The following is a 25,549-nucleotide window of genomic DNA, read 5'->3' as shown; positions in this document are numbered from 1 at the left end:
TAAAATTGCATCACTGGTCATAATCTTTAGAGTTCCGAATCGTATTTTTTTCCCTGTTGGGAATTGTTACGCAAATTGTTTATTGCCACTTTTTGAATCTGTATTAACACATTTTTAAGAGAACTAGGAAAATGTAGAGGTTGAAAATTATTGTGCATTTGAATTCAACAAGCATTTTGAAAAAGAGACAGGAGAACTTGAAAGTGTCCTTAATCACTCTATGTTGTATGTATTTAGAAAGGGGTAATGGTTCATTGGGCTAAGCCAAAAACAAGAGATGTTGGAGCCAGGAGTTTTAATTCTGACTTTGACTGATTTATACATTGGCTTAAGTTACTTGACCTCTCTCTGACACCACAAAGCTTTCTATAAAATGTAAGCAATAATTCTGTCCAATTTTAAGGGATTGTTGCAAAGGTTAACTAATCATGAATAATAAAGTTCTTTGCAAACACACAATGAACACTCTTCTAATAGGATAATGAAACACACACTTCCAATTGTTTCTGATATTTTGTCATGCATTTTTTTCTCTCACTAGGGGATAAATTAGCTAGTTATAGCAATGGAAGGAATATTCTTATTTGGGAACACAAAGGTGTGGGGACACCTGATACTACAAAAGAAACATTAGTGTTATATAGTATAGGACTCGAGTTTTCTAAGTATTTGCATAGAAAAAGTGTATATGTTACTGTAATAGATTAGTAGGATTTAACATGTTTGGGAATAAAATCATGACTCTTATCTTGATTCATTTAACTCACATTCCCATTATTGTGCTCTACATTACAACTGAAAGGGTTATAGACTGTTTGTATTCCATGATTGCACTGAAATTCAAATGCAGTTATTAGTTTCATTTAAATAATATATTTATACCCCTCCCTTTGCCCTGACATAGATACCTTAAGAGAGAGGCAAATAAATGTTTGTAGGTATATATCATACATATGTATGTAGAAATATATAATACATGTAGCATTTATTAGATACACATTTTCATTATGAACCAAGAAACTTTATTACACTTTTATGTTTACCACTTTCAGCTTTCCAAAACTTTCTGTGAAAATACATGAAGGTAGGGTAACTAGGTGGCACAGTGGATAGAACGCCGGCCGTGGAGTTAGGAGGACCTGAGTTCAAATTTGCCTTCAGACACATAACACTTACTAGCTGTTGTGACTCTGGGCAAGTAACTTAACCCCAATTGCCTCACCAAACAACAACAAAAAAAAAAAGAAAGAAAGAAAATACATGAAGGAATGTGAATACCCTGTGTACATACCTGACACAAAAGTATAAAACCACAGGTCCTGACTTTTTGGGAAAGTCATGTTCCAACACTCTGCGATCTAGCTGAAGCCAGTTTAAATGTCCCCTGAGAAAAACAGAGAAAAAAAATGAAAGTCTATAATATTTCCAAAGATTCTTGGCTTTGTACGTGTGCATGTGTTCACATGTTTATATCACGCACAACTCATCCAAACCTCTAATTGAGATGTGCAATATGAGGATGAAACTGGAGGTTTTGCTTAATGACACAGGGACTAATAACTTGTAGGCATTCTTCTGTGATATCATAGGGTCAGTATTTTGAGAAAGCTCGGGAAACAGCAAATATGAAGTCTAATAGAAAAAAAAACAATGACATGAGGATACAGAATGATCATTTATATTTGGTTTCTATTTCCAAGATTTCACTGAAATTCAAATGAAGTCATTAACTTCATTCAAATAATTTATTAACAAGTCTCCTTTTTCTCTTGTAATTTCCCCCTCCACACTCTTTAATGCTTTTTCCTAAGGAATTCAAAGCACTTTGTAGATCTTTTATCAATCCACATAATTTCTCTATAGAAGTAGGTGGAGAGAAAGCAACATTTCCATTTAAAATGGCAAAAGAAAGCCACTGAACAGTATAATGAAGTTATAATTCTCTTTTCTTCATCTTATACTTCTTATTTTTCTACTTAGGGGTTGATTATAATCTTTGCTTAAATTCATCAATGACACTAAATACTTGATTCCCTTGAAAAGTGGAGAGACATGGCAGCCAAAGAAAGGCAACGGAAATTTAGACAACAAGCATTTTCAAAACATTACAGAGTGGCAGAAGATTGTACATAACATCCCCTTATAACATGGTAGAAAGGAGTAGAATTAAAAATTGGAGATTCAACTAAATTACATTATCCCAAGTACATTTATGAAAGTGGAAAACAAAAAACAGGAAATGGAGGAGATGAGACTATTTCTATTTTCTATGTTGATCTATCATCTGTATAAATGTGAATTTATACTATTATTATATCTTCTGATTATCATTACTCAATAAGGCAAAAAACAGAGAAAGAGACGAATATCAAAGGTGTTCACCAACATCACAGTGGTTGTTTTGTGCAATACCCCAATGGAAGAGGAAGGCCTATAGATGATGAGGTTCCTATTTGTGGATGACATTGTGCTGATATCATCAGTAGAACACTACATGACCTCCTTAATGAGATCCACAGCCAATCAAATAAGGTCATCCTAAGAATCTACAAAGGAGACACTTAATGAATAAGGAGTTACTATTGCCTAGACTATGGCATACAGTTGGATAGTTCATCAACCTGGGCTCAAAATTGAATGGGAAGTAAGAGTAGCAGCTGGATTAAATTTGGAAATTGCATAAAGCTTTCAACAATCTCCAAATACTTCCTTCCATAAAAGTTTGAAATAATCTTTGATGTTTCATTTTTACTCTCTTTCTCTCAATTCAGCTGCCAAATCTTGTTGTTTCTACCTTCACATGTCTCAATCCATTCTCTTTTTTCCATTCACCTGACCACTAACCTAGGTCAGGATCTTATCACCTCTCAATTGGATTATTGCAATAGCTTTCTAATTAATCTTCTTGCCTTAAGTCTCTTCTATCTTCAATCAGTCCTCAACAGAACTCAACAGAACAGAGTCAAATAAGTATTCCTAAAAGATAGGTCTTACCATGTCCCTACTCTACTCAAAATACTCTATTGACTCCCTTTTGCTTCTAGGATAATGATGATGACGATGATAACGTTTTCACAGGGCTTACTATGTGAACAACCCCGGGAGGTGGGTGCTATTATTATCCTATGCTATTATTATTATTTTTCAGATGAGGAAACTGAAGCAGAGGATAAAACAACTTTTCTGTTTGGCGTTTAAGTCTCAAAACTTAGCTCCATTCTATCTTTCCATGCTTTTTGCACTCTTCATGCATTTTATATTCTACAGACATGACATTCCATCTTCTACCTCTGTGCCTCTGCACAGGCTTACCCCTCAATAGCCTGGAATGCATTCCCTCTTCACCATGGCTTCTTAGATTTCCTAGTTTCTTTCATGGCTCAATTCAAGAACCATGCATAATCAATGAAATTAGAATTTGATGGGAAACAGTTTCTGAGGGGAAAAAAATCTTTGTAGTAAATTTCTCTGATAAAAGTCTAATATCCAAAACACATGGTTAGCTAATATAATTAAATATGTAAAAGTCATTCCTCAATACATAATCAAAAAGATGTGAAGAGGTTTCAGATAAAGAAACTACGTGAAAAATGTTCCAACTCACTAATAATAAGTGAAACTCAAATTTAAGAACCTCTCTATTTATACTTCATACCAACCAGATTGGCAAGGGTGACAAAATATGAAAATGGCAAATGTTGGAGTGAGTTGGGCAAGATAACTCCACTATCGCATTCACTGTTGGTGCTGCTGTGAAATGCCCCAACCATTTAGGAAAGCAATTTGGAACTAAACCCCTTCCCCCTATATCACTACGTTGTTGATACCACTGCTTGACATATCCTGTAAAAAGGTCAAATACAGAGGAAAAGGGAAAAAGGAACCATATGAATAAAAAATACTTAGAGCAACATTTTCTGTTGTAACAGGAAATTTGGAAAAAAAGTGGGTATTTATCAATAAGAGAATGGCTGAACAAATTGTGATACATGAATATAATGGAATATTATTGCACTGTAAGAAATGATAAATACGAAAAATTCAGAGAAACCTGGAAAGATGTGTATGCACTGATGCAGAGTTAAATAAACAAAACCAAGAGAAAAATTTACATGATGACCACAATAATGCAAAGAGAATATAAGGAAGGAATATAAGGCTTTGACCAATGTAGTGACCAATCATGACTTGAGAAGATCAATAAAACAGCATACCACCTATCCCTTAGAGAGGTGATGGATTAGATGTGCAGAACAAGACATGCATTTTCAGACAGAGTCAATAGGTTGAATTATTTTTGCTTGCTTACACTTATTTCTTAAAGGAGAGGTTTTATGTGGGGGGGTAGTTAGTGGGTAGTGATAGAGATGCAAAAAATAAAAGAAAAGAAAAAAGACATCAATGAAACATCAAAAAGTGAACAGAAAAGAACAAAAAGGTGTAATGGAACATAAGCACGGCAGTTTTGTGGCTTCCATGATATATATAATATGCAGGAGTTCATAGTTTCATATATAATCTCATTTTGGGTTTTTTTTGGTATAATAGAATGTTTATATTTGTTCACAATTGCTGAATTTACAATAAAAAGAAAATTTAAATGAAAGAAATGGAGGAAAAATATCCTCGGGTACTACTTCTTACATGAGGCTTTCTTGATTCCTGAAGTTGTTAGTCTTTCCCCTTTTCATAATTCAATTTGTGTATATTTTGTGCAATATGTTTTTAAAATTGACCACACTCATACATAGCTTATAAGGTGTTCACCCCTCAGCCCGCTACTTGATGTATCATATTCATTCCGTATTCTAACATAACCCAGGAGTATGTTTGGATATTTCTCTATTAACTATTAGAATTACTACTTCCTTTTCTTTAGTATATCAATTATCTTTGAGTCACCTTCCCAGTTTTCTAATAACTAGCATTTATACTTTAAGGTTTCCAAAACACTTTATACACTATCCAAATGTTACTTATTTAATAAACTAGAGAAACCAATTTTCCCAGAAGCAATTGCTCACCTCTCTCCATATATATCAAGCCCCCTAATCTAATATTAGAGTTACTGGCTATAGTACTATTTATTAACAGAAAAATAGATAATAATGGACATACTTTTTTAAAAAACAGAATTTTAGCTGTGGAAAAAGATCACATCCAGAATCACTTCTAATCACTATCACTCCTCTTGACTTATCCTCATTTCTGAAACATGGTCCCTCCATTCAGTTTTTCTAGATAGCAGCCAAAGTCTCTCTACAATCCTTGCCTTATTTATTTTCAATATAAGGTATAAATATAAACTATATCCATTTCTGTCCTCTCCTAATCTCTCTCCAGATATGTATAACAGGCTCCTTTCTAGCATGACAGTGAAATCTCTTCAGTCTCTTTACAGAACCAAGAAATTCTCTTTAAAATGTTTCTTTATAAGAATTAAACTATATTAGCAGAAAAGAAGTTCTCTTCATATTCTTTCTTATTACCTTCATTTCTCTTCAACCATCACATCTATTTCTTTTCAGGATGACAGTTGGACTACCAATCTCTTGCAGACTTCTCATAGAAAATGGCAAACTGTAACTATCTTAGGTTTCCAAAGTACTCTTAGAGATAAAGAAGCTTCTCTGTGTGAGAAGCAACTGAGGATGGTGCATTTGCATTTATCCATCTGTGCATATAGTGTTCCCACCAATATAAAAGAAGCTCCCGAGGGCAGAGGCAACATTGTTTGTCTTCATATCCTCAGCGACCAGCACAATGCCAACAAACAGCAGGTACTTAATAAGTGAATGAATGTGCCATATTTCTAAAGCCAACATGTGATTCTGTCTGTGAATCATAGAATACCACAACCTTCCAAAACTAAGAGTTATGCAAAAGACGTCTGTATACACATATACATACATACATAAATGCACATACATGCATATATACCCCCACCATATATATGTATGTGTGAACACCATATAGGTAATATTCTGAAGGCTATTTATAACCACTATACGTATATATACACACATACATATACATATGTATGTGTACAAAACCAATGACTTATATGGAAAAAAAGTGGTGTAAAACAGATCATTCAGGAAATAAATGATTAGAAAAGAAGATAAGTTGGTCCTACAGAAAGATCAAGAGATAGTAGATGGATGGTCCAAGTACCTCATTGTTACGTGCAAAATATTAAAAGACCCAGAAAAGGCCCTATAGTTCATTGGATAGATATGAGGCTTTTTATTTTTCTTTTTGTTTTGTTTTGAGAATGGCTTTCCCTCTCTTACCCAGGTTGAAAGTTCAGCACTTACGAGCCCAATCTCAATGCTGACTGCTAGGGAAGATCTAACCTGCTCTGTTTCTTGACCTGGACTGCTTTACCCCTTCTTAAGCACTCTGGTGGACCTTTGCTCTCAGGGCTTACCATGTTAGTGCTAGACTCAGTTGGCTGTAGCTCAGCATTCCAGAACCCAAGGGATCTATTAGCCTTAGTTTTCCCTAGTAGCAGGGATTAGAGGTATAGCCCCTATTAGACTGGGGCAGATTTTTTTTTTTGTGAAGGATTTATGGGACAAAATGGACACAAATCATGTAAGACAAGAAGGCATAGATGGATTACAATCTGTACCATTGTAGGCTATGTATACCACTATGGAATACTGAAGAAAATAATACTCTATACCTATTCCATCTTAGTTCATTATCCAATGGGAGAGAAAACTTAGCAGTTCTCCACCAAAAAAAAAAATTCTAGGCTCTTTTTTTGATCATGGCTTTCAGATAGTCCAATAATTTTTAAATTCTCTCTCCTGGATCTATTTTCCAGGTCAGTTGTTTTTCCAATGAGATATTTCTCATTCTCATCTATTTTTTCATTCTTTTGGATTTGTTTTACAGTGTCTTGATTTCTCATAAAGTCACTAGCCTCCAATTACTCTATTCTAATTTTTAAGGAAGTATTTTCTTCAGTAATCTTTTGGACTTCCTTTTCCATTTGGCCAATTTTTCTTTTTAGGGCATTTTTCTCCTCATTGGCTTTTTGGATCTCTTTTGCCATTTGGGTTAGGCTATTTTTTAAGGTGTTATTTTCTTCAGTATTTTTTTGGGTCTCCTTTAGCAAGCTGTTGACTTGTTTTTCATGATTTTCTTGTATCACTCTCATTTCTCTCCCCAGTTTTTCCTCTACTTCTCTTACTTGCTTCTCAAAATCCCTTTTGAGCTCTTCTAAGGCCTGGGACTGATTCATATTTTTCTTGGAGGTTTTGGATGTAGGAGCTCTGACTTTGTTATCTTCTTCTGGTTGTATATTTTGATCTTCTTTGTCACCAAAGTAAGATAATATAGTCTGACTCTTTTTGCAATGCTTGCTCATGATCCCAGCCAATTACTTGAGTTTTAAACTCTTTGTTAAGGTAAGAGTCTGCTTCCAATGTGGAGAAAGTACTGTCCCAAGCTTTGGGGGTTTATGTAGCTGTTTTCAGAGATACTTGTAGGGACCCATAAATTTTCAGTTCTTGCAAGGTGGTATGATAAGGGGCGAGGTGTTTACTCCTTTCCTGGCCTGTGCTGTGGTCTATTAGTGACCACAAGCACTCCTTTCTGTCCTGGAACTGTGAGGAAGGCCTCCTGTCCACAGCCACTACAAGCTCCACCGTGCCAGCGCTCCTCCTCACCCCAGGACCCCCGTCCAGAACTGTGACCCAGATCCAAGCACGGCCAAAGCAAGAGATTCCTGCCTCAGCACCAGCAGAAATATCCCTGCAATCCCCCTCTGATCAGCCACTCAATTCCCCCTCAGTCTGTGGGCCAGAAGCTCTGGAAGCAGCTGCCCACCCCAGTGCTGCATTCTTGGGGAACTGGATCTGAGACCCTGCCTTCCTCTCTCAGCACCGTAGAAACAGACTTTTCCCACTGACCTTCTAAGTTGTCTTTGGCATTCATGTATTGAGGAGTCTGGAAACCACCACAGCTGCCCGCCATTCAGTCCTCTGAGGCCTGCTCCAGGTTCGGTGTGGCCTGTGTACCCACGACGCCCTGCGCTCAGCTCCCAGCCCAGCGTGATACACACCTTTCTGATCAATCATCCAGGTTGTCTTGGGCTGGAAATTTGTTTCACTCTGTCTTTTTGTGGGTTCTGCTGCCTTAGAATTTGTTTAGAGCCATTTTTATAGGTATTTGGAGGGGTTTGGGGGAGAGCTCAAGCAAGTTGCTGCTTTTTACTCCACCATCTTGGCTCTGCCTCCTTTTGTGAATTTTGAACATGAGCTAGATAAGAGGAAAAATAAAATAGTACCTGATATGAGGTGTCCTTTTTTCTCTCTTAGTTAGCCAGAGATTGTACCAGGAATAGGTAGGTAGAGTGTTCTAAAGCCTGCAATGACTTGGAGGCTTCCTGACTGGCTGATAGTGAACCATAATAGTGAGTATAGAACCATAATTCTGATGAGGGGTTCTTAACCTTTTTAATGCCATTGACCCCTTTGATAATCTGTTAAAGATTATGGACCTATTTTCAGAATTTTTTTGAATGCATAAAGAAAAATGCATAGGAATACAAAGGAAACCAATTATACTGAAATAGTTATCTATCTATACATATATGCATGTGTTGAAATACATGTGTACATAGATATATGTATATACATGTATATATATGTGTGTGTGTATTTTTAAAAGCTTATTCTCTTCTGATTACTTTTAAACTTGTATATTATTTCTGAATGTATAAACTTTCTCCTTTACAAGTTAGTTGCTAGAAAAGACACACTAAGCCTTAATGCCTTGTTGGCAGAGAGGGCAAAGGGAAAAAAAGAAAGCGTGCTAGAACTAGGATTCTCAGCATTAGTACTAATGACTGAGTCCAATCCAACTAGCATGAAAAGGGAAGCAGGTAGTTAGGGAGGTCTCTGAAACTAGGAAGTCTGCCAGGAAAATCAGAAACTCAATATTTTGAGTTAGTACACTTATCCTTTCCATATCTCAACTTTCCCCATTGCAGTTCTGATATATCACAGGTCAGCATAAGAAATTTTTTGGGAGTTTTGCAGAAGCCTCAGATGACCCACGAGGACACAGAAAGAGTTTAGAAACTCAGAAATGCATAAAATGTATATATAGTATTGTATAATAACAATATATTTTGTCTGTTAAAACCATGATAATTCAGATTTCTTCTCTGGTATGGAGAGCTGAAAAATTTTACATGGATGTTCCAGGTCTAGGGGGTACCACGCCCCTCACGGCCTCACAGTGTAGAAGGAATAACTATTTCAGGAATGACTAGCATCAGATAGCAGCAAGAGAGAGCCCCATGGTATAGATTGGTATAGATTTCCAAGTGGTCTGATTTTCAGGGAAGCTATGATATGCGCTTAGTGGGGCTTGTGCCTAGGGCAATCTCTTGTATTCTCTCTTATTTTAATTATTAAAGCTACTACTCAGCAAATATAACCTATTGCACTGTATGGCCTCAGGTTACTGCTGAACCCTGAGATGGATAGATCATTGTTACAATACAAGCATATGAAGGGTTGGTGGAAATATTTGTGGACTTATGTGGAACATCCTGGTTTTCTATGACTTTGGGGGAGTTACCTTATACCTCTGTGCCTCAGTTTCCCCCATGCATAATGAGGGGATTGGGCTGTAAGACCTTTAAGGTTCTTTCTAGCTCTAAATTCAATGAACCATTTTATCAGAAAATGCTGATAATAAGAATGGACAAAAGGAATGAAAGAAGAATTATGGAAAGAGGATTAAAAAACATTACTAGTAAAACCATTCAGGAGTTGTTTAGTGTGGAGAAATGAAATCAATCAAAAACATGCTAGTGGTTTCAGGCACTACTTTGAGAACTTTCATCCAAAAGCACCATTTGTGCAAGAAAAGAAATTACACTGCTCAAATAAGCTCATAGAACATCTTATGCTGCATACATAAACCTTTATAATGGGTTTGTTTTTCACCCAAGGAATTTGGAAGCATTTTGTCCGAGTCCTAAGGACCCTTCATACACATGTAGAAATCACACACACACACACACACACACACACACACACACACACAACCACTTTTTAAATTCTTCATTATTTTGTCTTTCTTTGCTCTGCTCTATACATTGTAGGGAAAAGGAGAAATAATAAGAAGGCTGGGTAAATTCTTGTAATACTACACCACTAGGCATCACTTCCTTGGGTAAAAGGGCCCTAGGATTCCTTTGTGACTCTAAAGAAAAGCAGAAAGCATCTGAACTTTCTTGTCAGAGGGAGCAGACCACTCATTAGCCTTTAAAGAAGCCCATTCCCATCTCTTTGTTTTCAAACCAAGCTTGTTCCATTTACTCAGCATACCTCTGCTAGAAGAATCCTCCCCATTTTCTCTGGGAAACACTTCCTGAATATTCAAGTCTACAATTGCTATTCCTCCTTTATCCTTCCTTTCAAATCATTTAGGTCCCACAGTAGGTATTTATTATTTGGCATTTCTAATGATAACTTACATTTGTATATCATTCTTAGGGCTACATAGCATTTTTCCTCTTAATATCCATTAGAACAAGTTTTATTCTCCCTATTTTACAGATGAAGAAACTGAGGCTCAGAGAAGTTAAGTGACTTGCCCAGGACAAGTAAGTAAGTATGGGAGCCTGAATTCAAATCTGGATCTCTACTGACACTAAATTCAGTACTCTCTCTACAACACGCAGATGCACTCATCATAGACTGTCTTGTATTTTTAGCTATCTTCCTATGTCTACAGTTAGGCGTCTCAGTGGATAGAAAGCTGGGCCTGGACACAGGAAGACTCATCTTCCAGAGTTCAAATCTGGCCTCAGAAACTCACTAACTGTGTGACCCTGGGCAAGTCACTTAACCCTGTTTGCCTCAATTTCCTCATCTGTAAAATGAGCTGGAGAAGGAAAAGGCAAATCACTCCAGTGTCTTTGCCAAGAAAACCCCAAAATGGGGTTATGAAGAGTTGTTCGTGACTGAAAAATGAGTGAACAACCACCACCCTCACATGTTAAATAATGAGCTTCATGAAGGCAGTGTTCATGCCTTCGTTGTTCAGAATCTAGAACAATATCTTGCACATAGTAGGCACTCAAAAATGTTTCGTGATCGTTTCCTTATTAAAGTAGTGCATCACCAATCCTGTAAATGCAATTTTAATTTTCTGCCTCATTGTATTGCTTTCTAATGGGCCAGTCTGGACTCAAGATGAGGAAGCTTTGGATTGCTTCATAACACTGAATGGTTTGAAAGGATAATAGCTTTATTTCAACCCATGCTTAAGTAATAACGAGGTACCTGAATCAGTGCAGAATGCTCCACATATGCCCTCAAGATTAGCTGGCATAGCTTGGGAAGCTCAGTTCAATCAACGAGCCATGCTTGAGAAATTCCCCCCAAAGGCGCATATATTGTTGACCATGCAAGCTACTGGGGAACAGACTGAGGTCCCCTGGGATCATAATTCACACTATGGAGAATTTTTAAGTGGGTACATATTACATTAAATGACAGGGGCATCACTTTGCATATGTTTCTCTAAGTGGTCTCTGACCCTCAAATTTCTCTTTCTGGTTTTCCTACTCTTCTTTAACAAGGATAAATGGATAAATGAATCAACATATATATTTGTATGAAGACAGATTTGTTTAAATATACATATATACATATATGTATGTATAAACTTGTAGCAATTAGTTTTAGCATTGCTGAAGTCCATCCTGTCCTTCGGAAGTTATTTACCATTTTCTCCACAAAGCATTCTTTGATGCTTTCAGTTGAATGTGGGATACCCCCAAAACTAGGCAGACATGGTACTGCATGCCTACAATCCCTGCTACTGGGAGGACTTAATGAGCATGGCTAGAACTCTGAAGTTCAAAGCATTAGGGCATACATCTTTTAAGGCTGGTACCAATATGGTGAGCCCCTTGGAAAGGGGATGGTCACCAGGCTCCCTCTGGAGGTGTGAACCAGAACAGTTTCTGATCAGCTGATGAGGGATTGGGCCCAGGAATGACCTGCAGCCTGGGCAAGATAAGAAAACTAGAAAGAAAGAAGGAAAGGAAAGAAGAAAGAAGGAAATGAAGGGAGGGAAAGGAGGGAGGAAGGTAGGGAGAGAGGAAAGAAAGAAGGAAAAAACCCCCCAAAGTAGACACTCCCTCCTCAAAGTTCCTGTAGCACTTTTCTTGGACTGCTCCCTTATACTAAAAACATTGTACAGTATTTCCTTACATTAGAATATAATAAGCATATAAGAGTGGAGATGAGGAGCTCAGTATTTTATCTCTTGTCTATGATCTTTTGCAAGTAAAGAGGAAAGGGATTATGAGGGCATTCTTCCATCTACTGAAGACTTCTGGAACAAAATAAGCCTTTAAATCAGGAACTCTGAACAGGGGTCTCTAAACTTTAAAAAAAATTGGTAACTATATTTCAGTATTAGTGGTTTCCTTTGTAATTCTATATATTTTATTGCATGCATTTAAACATATTATTCTGAGAAGGATTCCACAAGCTTCACCAAACTGTCAAAAGGGTCCAGAACACAAAAAATGGTTAAGAATCTCCGATTTAAAGAATACTGGGACACCAAGTGCCAGTCTTCTCAAAACCCTGATCAGCTCAGAGATGTAGAAACTTGAACGTGTATGTGAGAAGCTGAGAAACTGCAGATTTTGAAAAGTTAGAAGTGGCAACTTTGTTTTTTCCTTTCCTTGAAACTACATGGTGGAAAAAGTAACTTGTCGAACTTGTTTATTTTGCCATCAATGCAAGTTTCCTACTGTAGTTATTTTACAAAGATTAAGTGCCCCAAGTGGGTGCCTGTAGTGAAAGAGATTTCCTGCCAAGTCACAAGTAGGAAGGCCCTGACAGACAAGTTCCTTTTTATTTCTAGGCAGGTAAAGGCCAAGGCAAGACCTTTAAGATAATGGGGCCATCAAAACCACCAGGAAATACAAAGAAAAAAGTTGGAAAGTCATGGCAGAAAAGTCTGAACTATATGGGAGAAATATCTGGGGCCAGACAGGGAAGTGTCTTATTTACATATTGCCCTCATATTGAAAAATAAGATAAGGGCGCAGTGGATAGTGCACCAGCCCTGGATTCAGGAGGACCTGAGTTCAAATCTGGCCTCAGACACATAACACTTACTAGCTGTGTGACCCTGGGCAAGTCACTTAATTAATTAATTAATTAATTAATTAGTTGCCTAGCTAAAAAAAGAAAAAAGAAAAAAAGAGAAGGAAACAGATTCTAGAAGGATCTAAGAACCCTACTAACCTTGGCAAACTACTCAGCTAGGTTCAGTCTAACATTCAGCCTAGAAAAACTTCGAGGAGGCTAACTTCATAGATAAGAAATTGGGGAATAAGAAAACTGGGGAAAGTAAGAAAGATCAATGCCTACATAATACTTTCAAGTTTACAAAGCACTTTTATCACAATAATCCACTTTTGTTTCTTATTTTGGAAACCCCTGTATATTTATTTTCCTAGAGTTACTAGTAGTAAAATTGGGAGAAAACTCAGAGAAGGGCTATGTGCTTATCTCAGAAAAAGTAGAGATGTGTGTTTACCTTAGAGAAAGTAAAGAAAGGGAAAAATGAAAGCCCTGGACCCCCTTCTACAGGATGTGTGAGTGAGAGAAAGAAAAAAGGAAATGTGTAGACAGCTGGCCTGGGACAGAGAAATATCTTAGAGGAGTGGTTAACACTGGCAGGTCTCTCATGATATGAGCTACTAATGAGTAATTAAATTATCTTACTGGAATTTCTCTTCCCCTTGCCCTGACCATATTCCGTTACAGCATCTAATAGGCACTAAAATGTTTAGTTATAAGAGGGAGGAAGTTGGGTAGAAAGAAAAGAGAATAAGGGACAAGATCAAGGCTTCAGTATATAGTTTTTTAGATTGAAAAGAACATGCTCAAGCAAAAATTAAACTCCTTCCTTAACTTATACTTGTGACGGAAGCTAAAGTCTAAAATTTTCAAGAAAACACAAAAATATGAGTTAAAAACAGATGAACCTCTACAACCTGAAATAACTTTGTTAGTTTCGCTACCATTTAGGAATACATAGTCTTATAATTTCCACACTTTCCTTTTTTTACACCAAGGCATAGGGGGAGGGGGGGAGACAAGATGGTAGACACAATCAAGAAAGAGCTGCCAGATTTCAAGAGGCCGCAGAAAGTCATAGGAATGCCAAAGAATCAGGGTCCAGGTTAGCATTAGAGGAATATGCTCACCAAAACCTGAAAAGGGTATTTGTAGAACCATAGTAATTTATGCCAATGATATTATAAGAAGGAGAAATAACACCAGAAGCAACATCTCTTAGACTCTAGTAAGAGTGGCATTTGGGGAGGGAAAGGAGGAGCAATTCTGAATATGAAAAGTACCATACTTCTGAGACAAGAGGAAAAATTAGCTGGGAATTCATTTTCAATAGTTGCTACCTAGAATGATGCAGGTCACATAAAACATTTAGATAAATTGCTTCTCCTGTGTCGTTCCCCAAACTGAGAAACCTCAACAGAAAGACACCAGCAGCAACAACCTTGAACTTTGGAAAGCCTATGGGGGATGGCATTATAAATGCTATATTTTCTTCGGGAATTAATAGAGAGTTCCTGTTATAATACCAGGAGCCTCAGGAAACACAGTTGGACTCCATTGTGGACTCTGTGAGTTGGAACTACATCCAAGAGTAAGGAAGAAGAGATGCCTAAGTCTTCACTTCAATTTCTTATCATTGGAAAAGCCATTCTTCCCTGCAGTCAGAACAATATTATCAGAAACTGAATAACACACACACAGAAAAGAAAGAGTATGAAGAGTTAAATAATCTACCCAAGGTGATTTTCAATGAATCTTTGTAGTTTCTACATTTTTTTCAGCCACGTATACCTGTGTGTGTTTAAAAGGAAATACATTGCTCTAGAAGTACTAATATGATTGGAGTAGGGACTTTTAAAAATTTCATATTTTCAGATCTATTCCTTAGTAGCACATAACAATTTTGAAGAATCTTCATTTCCAATGATTTCTTCTTCCCTATGTAACAAAGGTTTGACCTGTATGTACCTTCTAGCCTTCCTACTGATGTCTACCATTTTCTTTTGTACCATTCCCATGAAGGGAACAGCTGGTAAGGCTTCTATTATCCAGTATATATTTGGAGACACCTCAGGCTTTTTTTCTTCAGCATAATTACAGTTATGGAGGAAAAATTAGTGAGAGAATAGTAGGAAAAGTAAGCATAGGCAAGAGAGGCATTTCTCCATCAAGAAATGCGCGATAGCTTTGTCTTTATCGCATCTACTGATTGGTAAGAATTCACACAAGATCCTTTTCTAATAAGACGCCCAATTCTTGCATGAGACTTGCTAGAATAAAATTGCTGTTTCTACTGAGAGAAACCTCTGAATTTTTATTTGGGTAGGTGGTCTCAATCCCACTCACTAGGCTGGTTCTCCAATAAAAGAAACAGTTGGTGGCTGAGGTAAAAGCTCTCTTAAGAGTGTTCTAGGTATAGAACAGATACACAAAAAGAGAGCCAAATGACCCCGGTTTACCTAATGAAACTCTTGGGCATAAAGAAGTCAAATAGTTACCTTGAAGATATATGTGTGTCTGTGTACATGTATGAGATTGTATGTATTCTAGCCTCTCTAAACAAAAAAAAAAATCAATATCTTTATTAACATTCATTGGCTATGACCCAAATGCTGTTCAGAGAAAGTTTGGAGAACTGAGTAAAAAGATGAGTTCAAAGCCTTGAAGATCTGATTGTAAGATCTTAGCTCTAGCACTGAAAGAAACCTCCCAGTCTACTCATATTATAGATGAGAGAAAGGTGGACCCACAGATGTCAGTGATTTGTACCAGTTCAGACAGGTAGTCAGGATCAGCAATGGATTTGACCTAGGCATTCTGATTAACAAGAGAAGTCTTTCCCAATCCTCTTTAACCTTAATGCCCACCTTCTGACATTACCTGCCACCTATCCTGTTTATATCTTGTTTATACATATTTGTTTCCATATTGTCTTTTTTTTTTTAAGGCAATTGGGATTAAGTGACTTGCCCAGGGTCACACATCTAGTAAGTGTCAAATGTTTGGTCTGAGGGCGGATTTGAACTCAGGTCCTCCTGACTTCAGGGCTGGTGCTCTATCCACTGCATCACCTAGCTGCCCCTCCCTATTGTCTTTTCTATTAGACTGTGAACTCCTTTGAGAACAGACTGTTTTTTGCCTTTCTTTGTAAATCTAGGGCTTAGCACAATGCCTGGTACATGGTAGGAGTTAATAAATAAATGCTAGTTGACAGACTAACTACAGACACGGCTTCCACTGCACCAAGATGGTTATTTAACAACCCTGGGATCAAGTTTCCTCATCCACAAAATGGGAATGGTAATAATTACACTACGTAATTCACTGAGTTCTTGTGATCGTCAGTTAAGATAGTATATGTACAATCACCATGTAAAAATAGGCACTTACTATTCAGAATCAATTCCACAAGCAGGGTCTCTTTCTCTTTACCTTCTACCTAAGAATAATAATATAATAAGTATATGTAATATAATAAGTATAATAATAATAATAAGAGGAAAGGCAGACAATAAGCATTAATAAAGCACCTGCTATGTGCCAGGCACTGTGCTGCGCTGAGTTCTTTGTTTTTTTTAAACTACTATCTTATTTGATCCTCACAACAACCCTGCAAGGTAGATGCTATTATTATCTCTAGTTTACAGGTGAGGAAACAGAAGTTAAATGACTTGCCCAGGGTCATACAGCTAAAGCTCTGGGCCTAAGGATCAGCACTCTATCCACTGCCTCAGCAGCTGCATCTCAAGAGAAGGAAGAGAAAAAAGAACTCCCCGTGATACAGGACTTGAAGATTTGGAAAGCACTCCCTTCCCAACAAACCTGCAAGGTAGGTAAGAATCGTTACTCCATTACTGCCTTTTCACTGACAGTGGTGAAAGAAAGAGAGGAGTATATGGAAGGAAAAGTTCTGATGCCAAACTCCTTTTTTCTTCAAAGAGCTGTGGAAAAGCGCTTCTCTGATCATTAAATACGAGGCCCTGTTCTTTTCTATAATGTCTGACATTCTAATGTGAGTTGTCTCTGGAGCAGTAATGAATGCTGAATGCCATATTATCAGAAGAAGCTATTAAGACACAGGCACAGAGATTGTTGCTATTGATTTTTCTCCTCAAAGTCTCCTGATACAGTATTTCTAATGAATGGAAATCCCAAACCTATTTCTAAATAAATTACTCTCCTGGAGCTGCATTTTTATTGTTATTTCTTCCTCGATTGGAAAATTGCCTTTCTTGTTCCTTGCTTAAAAAATTTGCAAAACAACTCACCTAACTCATCTACTCCTTCCTTCTATCCTCTAAATATTCACTTTTTAGAAATGCATTGTAAGTTCACCCAAATGTAAAATTCAAAGATATTTCTAAAATAAGAAATACTGTTGATCATATGATTAAAAAGATACTATAATGTAAAACATTCAAACTTGGAGGTGTCAATGAGTATAATTCTGCTAAAACATCAAGGACTGCCTGACATCTAAACATCAATAGTATCTACTTGGCTCTTACCTGCTACATACATATTAGGGTCTGGAAAAAGAAGAAAAATACTCAGTCCCTAACCTCAAGGAGGCCACAATTTAGCAGAGAAATCTGGTAGACTACAATGCATGAATGGTAGGGTCTGCTGGAGTTTGGGACCATACCAATGACCACCTGCTGTCTAAACTAAAGTTTGGTCAAGATACTATAAGCTTATGAGAAAACTTAAAGTGAAGGATGTCATCAGGTGGAGCAGAGGTGTTTATGTGGAACAAGTTACAGGAGGGAGCCAATATGATTGTTTATATTTTTTGTTCTTTAAAAAAATAATAGTAGGACTTGTCTTTTTTAAAAAAAATATATATTGACCAAGAATTCTTTGTTTAATTGATGATTACAGGCTTTGCTTTTTAAAATACAGCATTTTATAATTTTGTTTTCTTTAAATATGTGTATTTGTTTTATTTTATTTTTATTTGATAAATTTTATTGCATTGCTGGACATCCATTAACTTCTTAAAGTTGCAGTCATCACGCAGTTTTTGAAATATTCATGCAGATTCTTAAAATACTTATGTTATTGCCAAACTTATCGTGGTTCTTGAAATATTTTGTTTTGTTAAAACATTAACTGAAATATAAGTGAAATATCTGTTAGAATACAGAATATGTATTTTATGTAAATTATGCAAATTATTATGTAAAATACATAGCCTGTACATAAGAGTAGTATAAACTAAGTATCATACAAAGTTCCAGAGGAGCATTTGGTAGACTCCATTGGGTAGATTGGTGCATATGTGGATTCCATCACCTTGCTTGGCTGATGCAAGCTCTCCATATGGAAGAAGGGAGGGAGTTTGCTTCCTGGAGAATTACAATGATATATAAGGAAAATGCCATGAAGAGACTATGAAGCATTGATAGACATTCTGTTATTGGTTCTGGTTGGCTAACCTCGTGTCCAGTGAATCCTATCAAAGCACTTCCTCTTCAACAAGTAGTTAGCCACTTCTTTCCTGAAGGACCCACCTCACAAGGTTGTTGTAAGCTGAATCGGGATAATATATGTAATATATCAGGGTTTTGTACACCTTAAAGTGCTTTACAAATGTCAGCCATTTAATACAAATGTTCTCCCAGTTAGAGATACAATTCCTGAAGGAATGAAAAAGCATTTATTAAGCACTGACTATGTGCAAGGTATTGTGCTGAGTGCAGACGATACAAATATAAAAACAAGAAGACGAAGCTCTCACAGAGTTCACCTTCTATTGGGGGAAATAACACATAGAAAGCTTCAGGTGAATGTCACATGGTTAAGTCCTTTCTGGTCCTCAGGGTGCAGTGACAAAGCAAATGTTAATGCATCTTCCTTAATGTCATTCACAAAAATAAAATCATATCTATTTCTGAAGTCAAACTACTGGATGGTACCAAAGACTTTAGGAATAAGTTGTCAGAGAGCAAGACCTAGAGTGAGGAAGACCCAAGTTTGAATCTCACCCCTGACATTTACTAGCTGTGTGACACTGGATAAATCACTGAAAGTCTCTGCCCTGGCTTCCTCATCTATAAAATGGGGATAATAATAATTCTTACTTCACAGGGTTATTGTGATGACTGAATGAGATAATATATTCAAAGCATTCTGAAAACCTTAAAGCACTAAAAAAAGTTAGCTGCTACTACTACTACTATTACTACTACCATCATCACCACTATAGTATTGTTATTATTATTATTATTATTAATGACTTACATGCAATAAGTAGCATGATGGATATCACTGAGGAACTATATGCCTGGGAAAAGAGGTGAGCCAATCATGTGGTAAGAGTGAGGGGCTAATACGTGGGCAGCCTAAGTGTTAAACTGGTACCCCCAAATGTAAAAATGCAGACCTCCAGCATACTATTGTTGTGGATTAGGGATAGATTTGCTCCACTTCTCCAAAGAGGATGGATCTGAAAACATGGACAAGAATTGCACAGGATGAGAAGGCATACACTTAGATTGCTGTCTAACCGAAGTGGTGGGTTCACCGGCACCCAAGAATTTACAGATTAATTCTTGTAAAAAAAAAAAGAATTTACAGATACACGGAAGTGTTAAAGAAATACTTTACACACCTTTTGTCTCTACTCTCTCAAACCCAGAAAATCCTTCATTAACACTGAAAGAAAATCTAAAAATCACTTAAAGAAGTGTGCAGACCTAATGTATTATGACAACATAGGACGGAAAGTAGGGTCCTTAAGAAATTTTTTTGTCATCGACTCTTGTGATAGTTTGGTGAAACCTATGAACACTTTCTCCGAATATATTTTTAAATTCATATGTGAGGGAAATGTTAAATTTCAGCTATAGGTCAGTGAAAACAAATGTGTAATTCCATTCCTATCCAAGTTTACAGACCTGCTAAAATCTATTCAAAGACCCTAACACTTTGGGGCCCATGGACCTCAGGTTAAAACTCCTGATGCAAAGAGTATGAAGAGAAAGGAAGGCTGGACATAGCCTTATTCCAATGGCAAAACATGTGTTGCAATAAATATTTTCCTAAGCATATAGTACTTACACAAACACACACACATAGCCTGTCTGGGCATATACACACACACACACATATATATATATGTATGTATATTTTATTTATTTCATTTAAAGGCTCACATTTCAATTACCTAGAAAGTATGATACAGTCAAGGGACTTTGCTACAGTGGTAACAAAAACCCAGTCAGAGAAGGCAGCTGAGACCAGCTATAGAAGGGTGGTCAGTGATATCCACAAAGAAGACTGGGTAAAATCTAACAATAGCCAGACCCCTAAAGCAAAATTTCTCATTTAGAAAGTAGAAAAACTAAGAGCTCAGCTTAATCACAAGGCTATCCAGAGGGCAAATGCCCACTGGCTCTCTACAGTAGTCCAACCTTGTTTTTGTCCCTAGCTGATCTTCTTTTACACCAACAACTCTCCCTGTTTAGCTGCCTGTCTCCTTTCATCCTCCCTTGCCCCCCGTTTCTCTCTGGGTGCCTGAAACTGTGTTTCCCAGGGGTGAGTCAGGTGCACCTGCTTGTTCTTATTCAGTAACTATTTTTGAACAGCACCTTCTTTATCATCTGCTTTGTCCTCCTGGCTGCCTCCTGGCTGTCTGCCATTGCTGCTTTCTGGGGAAACCTCTCACATAGTCTCCAGTGAGCTCAGCAGACACTTTCCCTGGAAGGTGCCAGTTGGATGGTTTATGATCTCTCTGTCGCTGCCTCCCACAGGTTCTCCGGGGGCAGCTACTGATTTACTGAAAGTCAGTCAGTCAGTCAACAAGCATTTATTAAGTGCTTACTATGTTCAAAGCACTGTGCTAAGCACCAAAGATAAAAAGAAAGGAAAAAAAAAACAATCTCTGCTCTTAAGGAAGATACATTCTAATAGTGGCAAAAACATGCAAATATCTAAGTACACGTATGACATGTAAAGAGTACATCAAAGTAATCCGAAAGGAAAAGATATTAGAAGCTAGAGGGCATGGGAAAGGGCCCTTCAAAGCTGGGATTTGAGATAACTCTTGAAGAAAAACAAGGACACTGAGAGAGGGAGGCAAGGGGGAAGAGCATTTGATCAATTAATAAATAGCAATATATAAATATCTTAATAAATGATATCAATCATATCAATAATAAATCAAACAATAAAATTTCTTAAGTGCTCATTATGTGCCAGGCATTGTGTGAAGCATGAGGTGCAGCAAGTGCAAAGGAACAGAACCAAGAGATGGAATATCACGTTTGAGGAACACTGGCCAGTGCAGCCATATCTTAATCAACAGGGAAGAGTAAGGTACAGGGAGACTGGAAATGTAGGAAGAGGTCAGGTTATAATGAGCTTTGAATGCTAAAAAGAGTAGCTTATCTTTGATTCTAGATGAAATAGGAAATCACTAGAGCTCTTTAAGCAGCAAAGTGATGCTGTCAGATCCACATTTTAGAAAAATCACTTTGGTGGCATGGAGAATGGATTGGAGTGGAAAGAACCATGAGGCAGGGGGACCAGTTAGATTAAATAAGGTAATATGTGTAAAGCATTTTGCAAACCTTAAAACCCTAAATAAAGCTTTATTGTATTACTATTAATATGTTTATATATTTATTAATATATTGCTACTGCTATCATTATTATTATTATTAATGATGATAATCAGTGGAAGTGATGAGATCACTAAACAAGATAATAAAGAGGTCAAAGAGAAGGTGGCTCAGGACAGAGTCCTCTGAAGGAAGTTAGGCTTTGAGGGTACGACATGGATGATGAACTAGAAAAGGAGACTGAGAAGTAGTCACATGGGTAAGTAGAGGATCAAAACTAGAGAGAGAGTGTCTTGTGTATTCACCCTTGACCCCTATACACATGCACACACAATCTAAAACACATGTGAAGCCAAAGTTTGACAAGAATAAGGAATATTAGCTTCTATCCTTAATGGGTTAGATAGATAAATAAAGCATTCAATAACTACTTACTATGTGCCAGTAATGGGACACTATGAAAGAAGAGGGCCAGAACTAGGATTATGTAAAACAGGGAACAATACAGAGTTGGGAAAGGGGAATACGATGAAGCATACCTTAATAGTACTGGCATATAATAAATACTTCTGAGGAATATTAGTCATTTAGCATTCATTAAGTACCTGCTATGTGCTAGGCACCATATTAAGTGCTGGGGAAAGAAAAACAAAAGTGAAACGATACCTGTCCTCAAAGAGCTCACTTTCTAAGAAGGAAGACAATATGCACGTGTGTAAATATAAACAGGCCACTGTCATATCACATTATTTTACAATTATATTACTAACTGAATATTCTTAAACATAACAGAACATTTAAAAAAGTAGGTAAAACCAGGGACAGAATCTAAGGGAACACCACCATTCCACGGACATTGTCTTGGGTACTCTGTCATGCTTAATGAGCAAATTTACCCCAAATCATTTTTCTCTTAAGGATCCGAGTTACTCTGTTTCCAGGCCATGAGATGGGAGAGAATGAAGGCTACAAATATTACTTTTATGAATGCATATATTTTTAATGCCAGAAAATCCTACTTTGTATGGCATATAGATATTTATTTAGTGATGTATTAAATCATATGTGTTATAAAGTTTCAAAGTTTCCACTGGTCAGGAGCCAAAGGTTACACAATTTTCAGATCCTTGTTCTTGATCTGTAAGAGTATGAACCTCACTATTTGTTCCTTCTTCCTGCAGTCTATAATGTCTTATAATACTTTTTTCCCTTAAAAAGAGCTCCTTACAACTCTTCCTTTTGACCAGACTGGCAGGTACATTCAACATGTACCATAGTTATTTTTTTCTTTTTTGGGGCCAAGATTGCCACTCCAATTCTTTTATTCTTATTTTCTCAGAAAGGAAGTTAAATTGTTATTGAACTGTAGTACAAAGGCTTTTTTTGAAGAGTAAAGCTCACTTAAAAAATATGAACAATAGGAGAATAATTAGTTGGAATGTTTTCTAATTTAAAAAAAAAGAGGTACAATGGAAAAGTAGCCTACACCATAGGCCTTCCATTTATTTTTCAAAAGAAAGGGAAGAAAATATTTAGAAGCAATTACTCTAGATGTATGTCAGGGAGACGTACACAGAAGCAAAGACTGGAAGTATTCATATTCAGAAATTTTGTTCAAGCTCTTAAGATTTTTTGAACACAGAAATGAAACATGAAGATATTTAACTTAAGGGGGAAAAAACCCAAATCTTTCACTTGGGTGCCTATGAGGAAATTTTTCAAATTTAAATTGATTTATCATATGCCAATATATTTAGAAGAAAGCCACAATATTATTTAAAGGAACGTCTGTGTTGCTAAACACAATTTCAGGGGAGAGAAGTGAAAAGACCTTAAAAAACCCAAAGTTCTCTGCATAGGATAACGTATGTTTTTATTTCTTATATGCTGTAATTGAGTTTAGATAGATTGTTTTCATTTTCCATTTATCATCAGTGTTGCTTCCTGGCCTCAATATTACTTCAACATCCAAGGAAATATCTAATTTCCGAAAAAACTTTTAAGAATAAAACTTTAAAAACAAGCCCACACAGTTTGTTTAAACCTAATTTCAACAGCCATTTCAAATCTAAACTTAATGTACTTGGCCATGGATGTCTTTTCAGAAATAGCTAGTTTATTTTAAAAAAATCACTAATATAGTAACCACTAGTTACTGACATGAGCATCATATTGGCACAGAAAGGAGATCAAAAATCCATTGAAAAAATAAACTATTATTGCCCAGATTGAATCCTTTGGTTATACTAGCTGTGCTCAATTCTAACCATGATTTTTAATATTGGGATGCAAAGCAGGAGCAATCCAGCCCTATTGGCTACAAATGATTCATGTCAACTTCTGATAGGCTGGAGAGGGCTATCTTAGAACTGTTATATCATCATTTATGATGTTAGATGTTGCTTCATGGCACTTACGTCTCATCTGTGAACGCTATTCCAAAGTATTCCTTTTCCTTCAGATTGAAGTGAGATGCCACTAGATCAAGCAGTTCCTTGGCCAAAAGCTTGGGCTGAAGGAGAACAAAGGGGAGAAATAAAAAAATGGTGACACGTGAATAATTGTCCTAAAAATCCCCCCCATCCTGATTTATTACTATATATATTATCTTTCCCTGGGGGTCTCAAGAATCCATGTCAATATAATTTCTTGACTCCTCAATTTAATACCCCAGTGATATAGATTAGAATATAGAGTGATGAGTCTCAAAGGGTAAGGAAAAACTCACTGTCAGAATTAGCACCCAGATCTGGTACCTTACTCTCCCAGATACTGCTTTCTCCACATTATATTTAGACCTCTCTAATGCAGAGTGTTTAAATCTTTATATTTTCTGTTTTACATGACTGCACATATATAACCCATTGTCTCAGGGAGAGGAATGGGGACTGAGAAATTTGGAACTCAACATTTTATTAAAAACGGGCATTAAAAATTGTCTTTACATGTAATCTTCCACATTTGTACATTACCCAAGCCATTCTATGTGCTTAAAATGCCTGTCCTTTAAGACTCTCAACTCTGATGCCACCTCCTTTGTGAAGAATTCCCTCATTTATTCCTGTTCTCTGTCTTCAATTTTCTGATTACCGTTCTTCTTTTTATACATGCTATATCACTCAGTAGAAAGTAAACTCATTGAAATAATATCTGTCCTCATTTTTGTCTTTGTACTCCCAGAACCTAGGACAGTGCTCATCCATAGAAGGTGCTTAGTAAATGTTTGTAAGGCTGGGTTGAATGAATCTGTAAGATATCTTTACTACAACAAGGATGATGAAGTGAAGCATTCCATTAAATGACAGTCAGCATCGAGGCCAAGCTAGGAAGAATTTTAATTCACTCATTATCCATCCTCCTCAAGCTGCTTTATACTAAAATTCATAACTGTTTCTCCCAAATCAAAATATTCCTAATCCAGCGGATTTCTGTTGGATCTGTGGGACATCTCTTAACTTCAGACAGTTACAGATGTCTACAAGAATTATCAGTAGTCACACTTGTGCTTCACTGCTAAAACTAGGCGAGAAGGTAGGTCTGTGGAGAGAGAACGGGAGTCAGTAAGACTTGAGTTCAGATCTGGCCTCAGACACTTACAGCCCTGTGACCCTGGGCAAAATACTTTCATCTCTTTTGCCTCAGATTCCTTATCTATAAAGTGGGAGTAATAAGAATATCAAGCTCCCAGGGTCATTTTGAGGATAAAATGAGATATTATTATTGAAGTCCTTTGCAAACCTGAAAGTGCTGTATAACCACAAGTTACTACTGTCATATGTTACATATGCTATTATTTATCATTATTATTATTATTACTCCAAATGCACAAAGAGACAGTAGGAAACG

The 25,549-nt window shown here is 36.8% G+C and overlaps 1 protein-coding gene and 1 long non-coding RNA gene across 7 annotated transcripts in view; one reads left to right on the top strand and one right to left on the bottom strand.

Annotated features, from left to right (window-relative positions):
- Positions 1-25,549, bottom strand: part of FRMD4A (FERM domain containing 4A) — a 767,521-nt gene that overhangs the window by 175,694 nt on the left and 566,278 nt on the right. For all 6 annotated transcript variants that reach the window (XM_020999677.2, XM_020999676.2, XM_020999675.2 and 3 more), the window contains 2 exons: positions 24,121-24,215; positions 1,292-1,384 (listed from right to left, as the gene is read on the bottom strand). In XM_020999677.2, the coding sequence (XP_020855336.1) occupies positions 1,292-1,384; positions 24,121-24,215 (188 nt within the window). The remainder of the gene's footprint in view (positions 1-1,291; positions 1,385-24,120; positions 24,216-25,549) is intronic.
- LOC110217333 (uncharacterized) overlaps positions 1-25,549 on the top strand; it is a 184,954-nt gene that overhangs the window by 100,306 nt on the left and 59,099 nt on the right. Inside the window, exon 3 of the long non-coding RNA XR_013486809.1 lies at positions 16,780-16,968. This is a non-coding gene — a long non-coding RNA (uncharacterized LOC110217333). The remainder of the gene's footprint in view (positions 1-16,779; positions 16,969-25,549) is intronic.

The sequence above is a fragment of the Phascolarctos cinereus genome, unplaced genomic scaffold (genome assembly GCF_003287225.1).
Source record: "Phascolarctos cinereus isolate Bilbo 61053 unplaced genomic scaffold, phaCin_HiC Scaffold_1;HRSCAF=81, whole genome shotgun sequence".
Taxonomy (NCBI): Eukaryota; Metazoa; Chordata; class Mammalia; order Diprotodontia; family Phascolarctidae; genus Phascolarctos; species Phascolarctos cinereus.
Note: the sequence above shows the minus strand (reverse complement) of the source record. Positions and strands in the feature narration are given on the sequence as shown.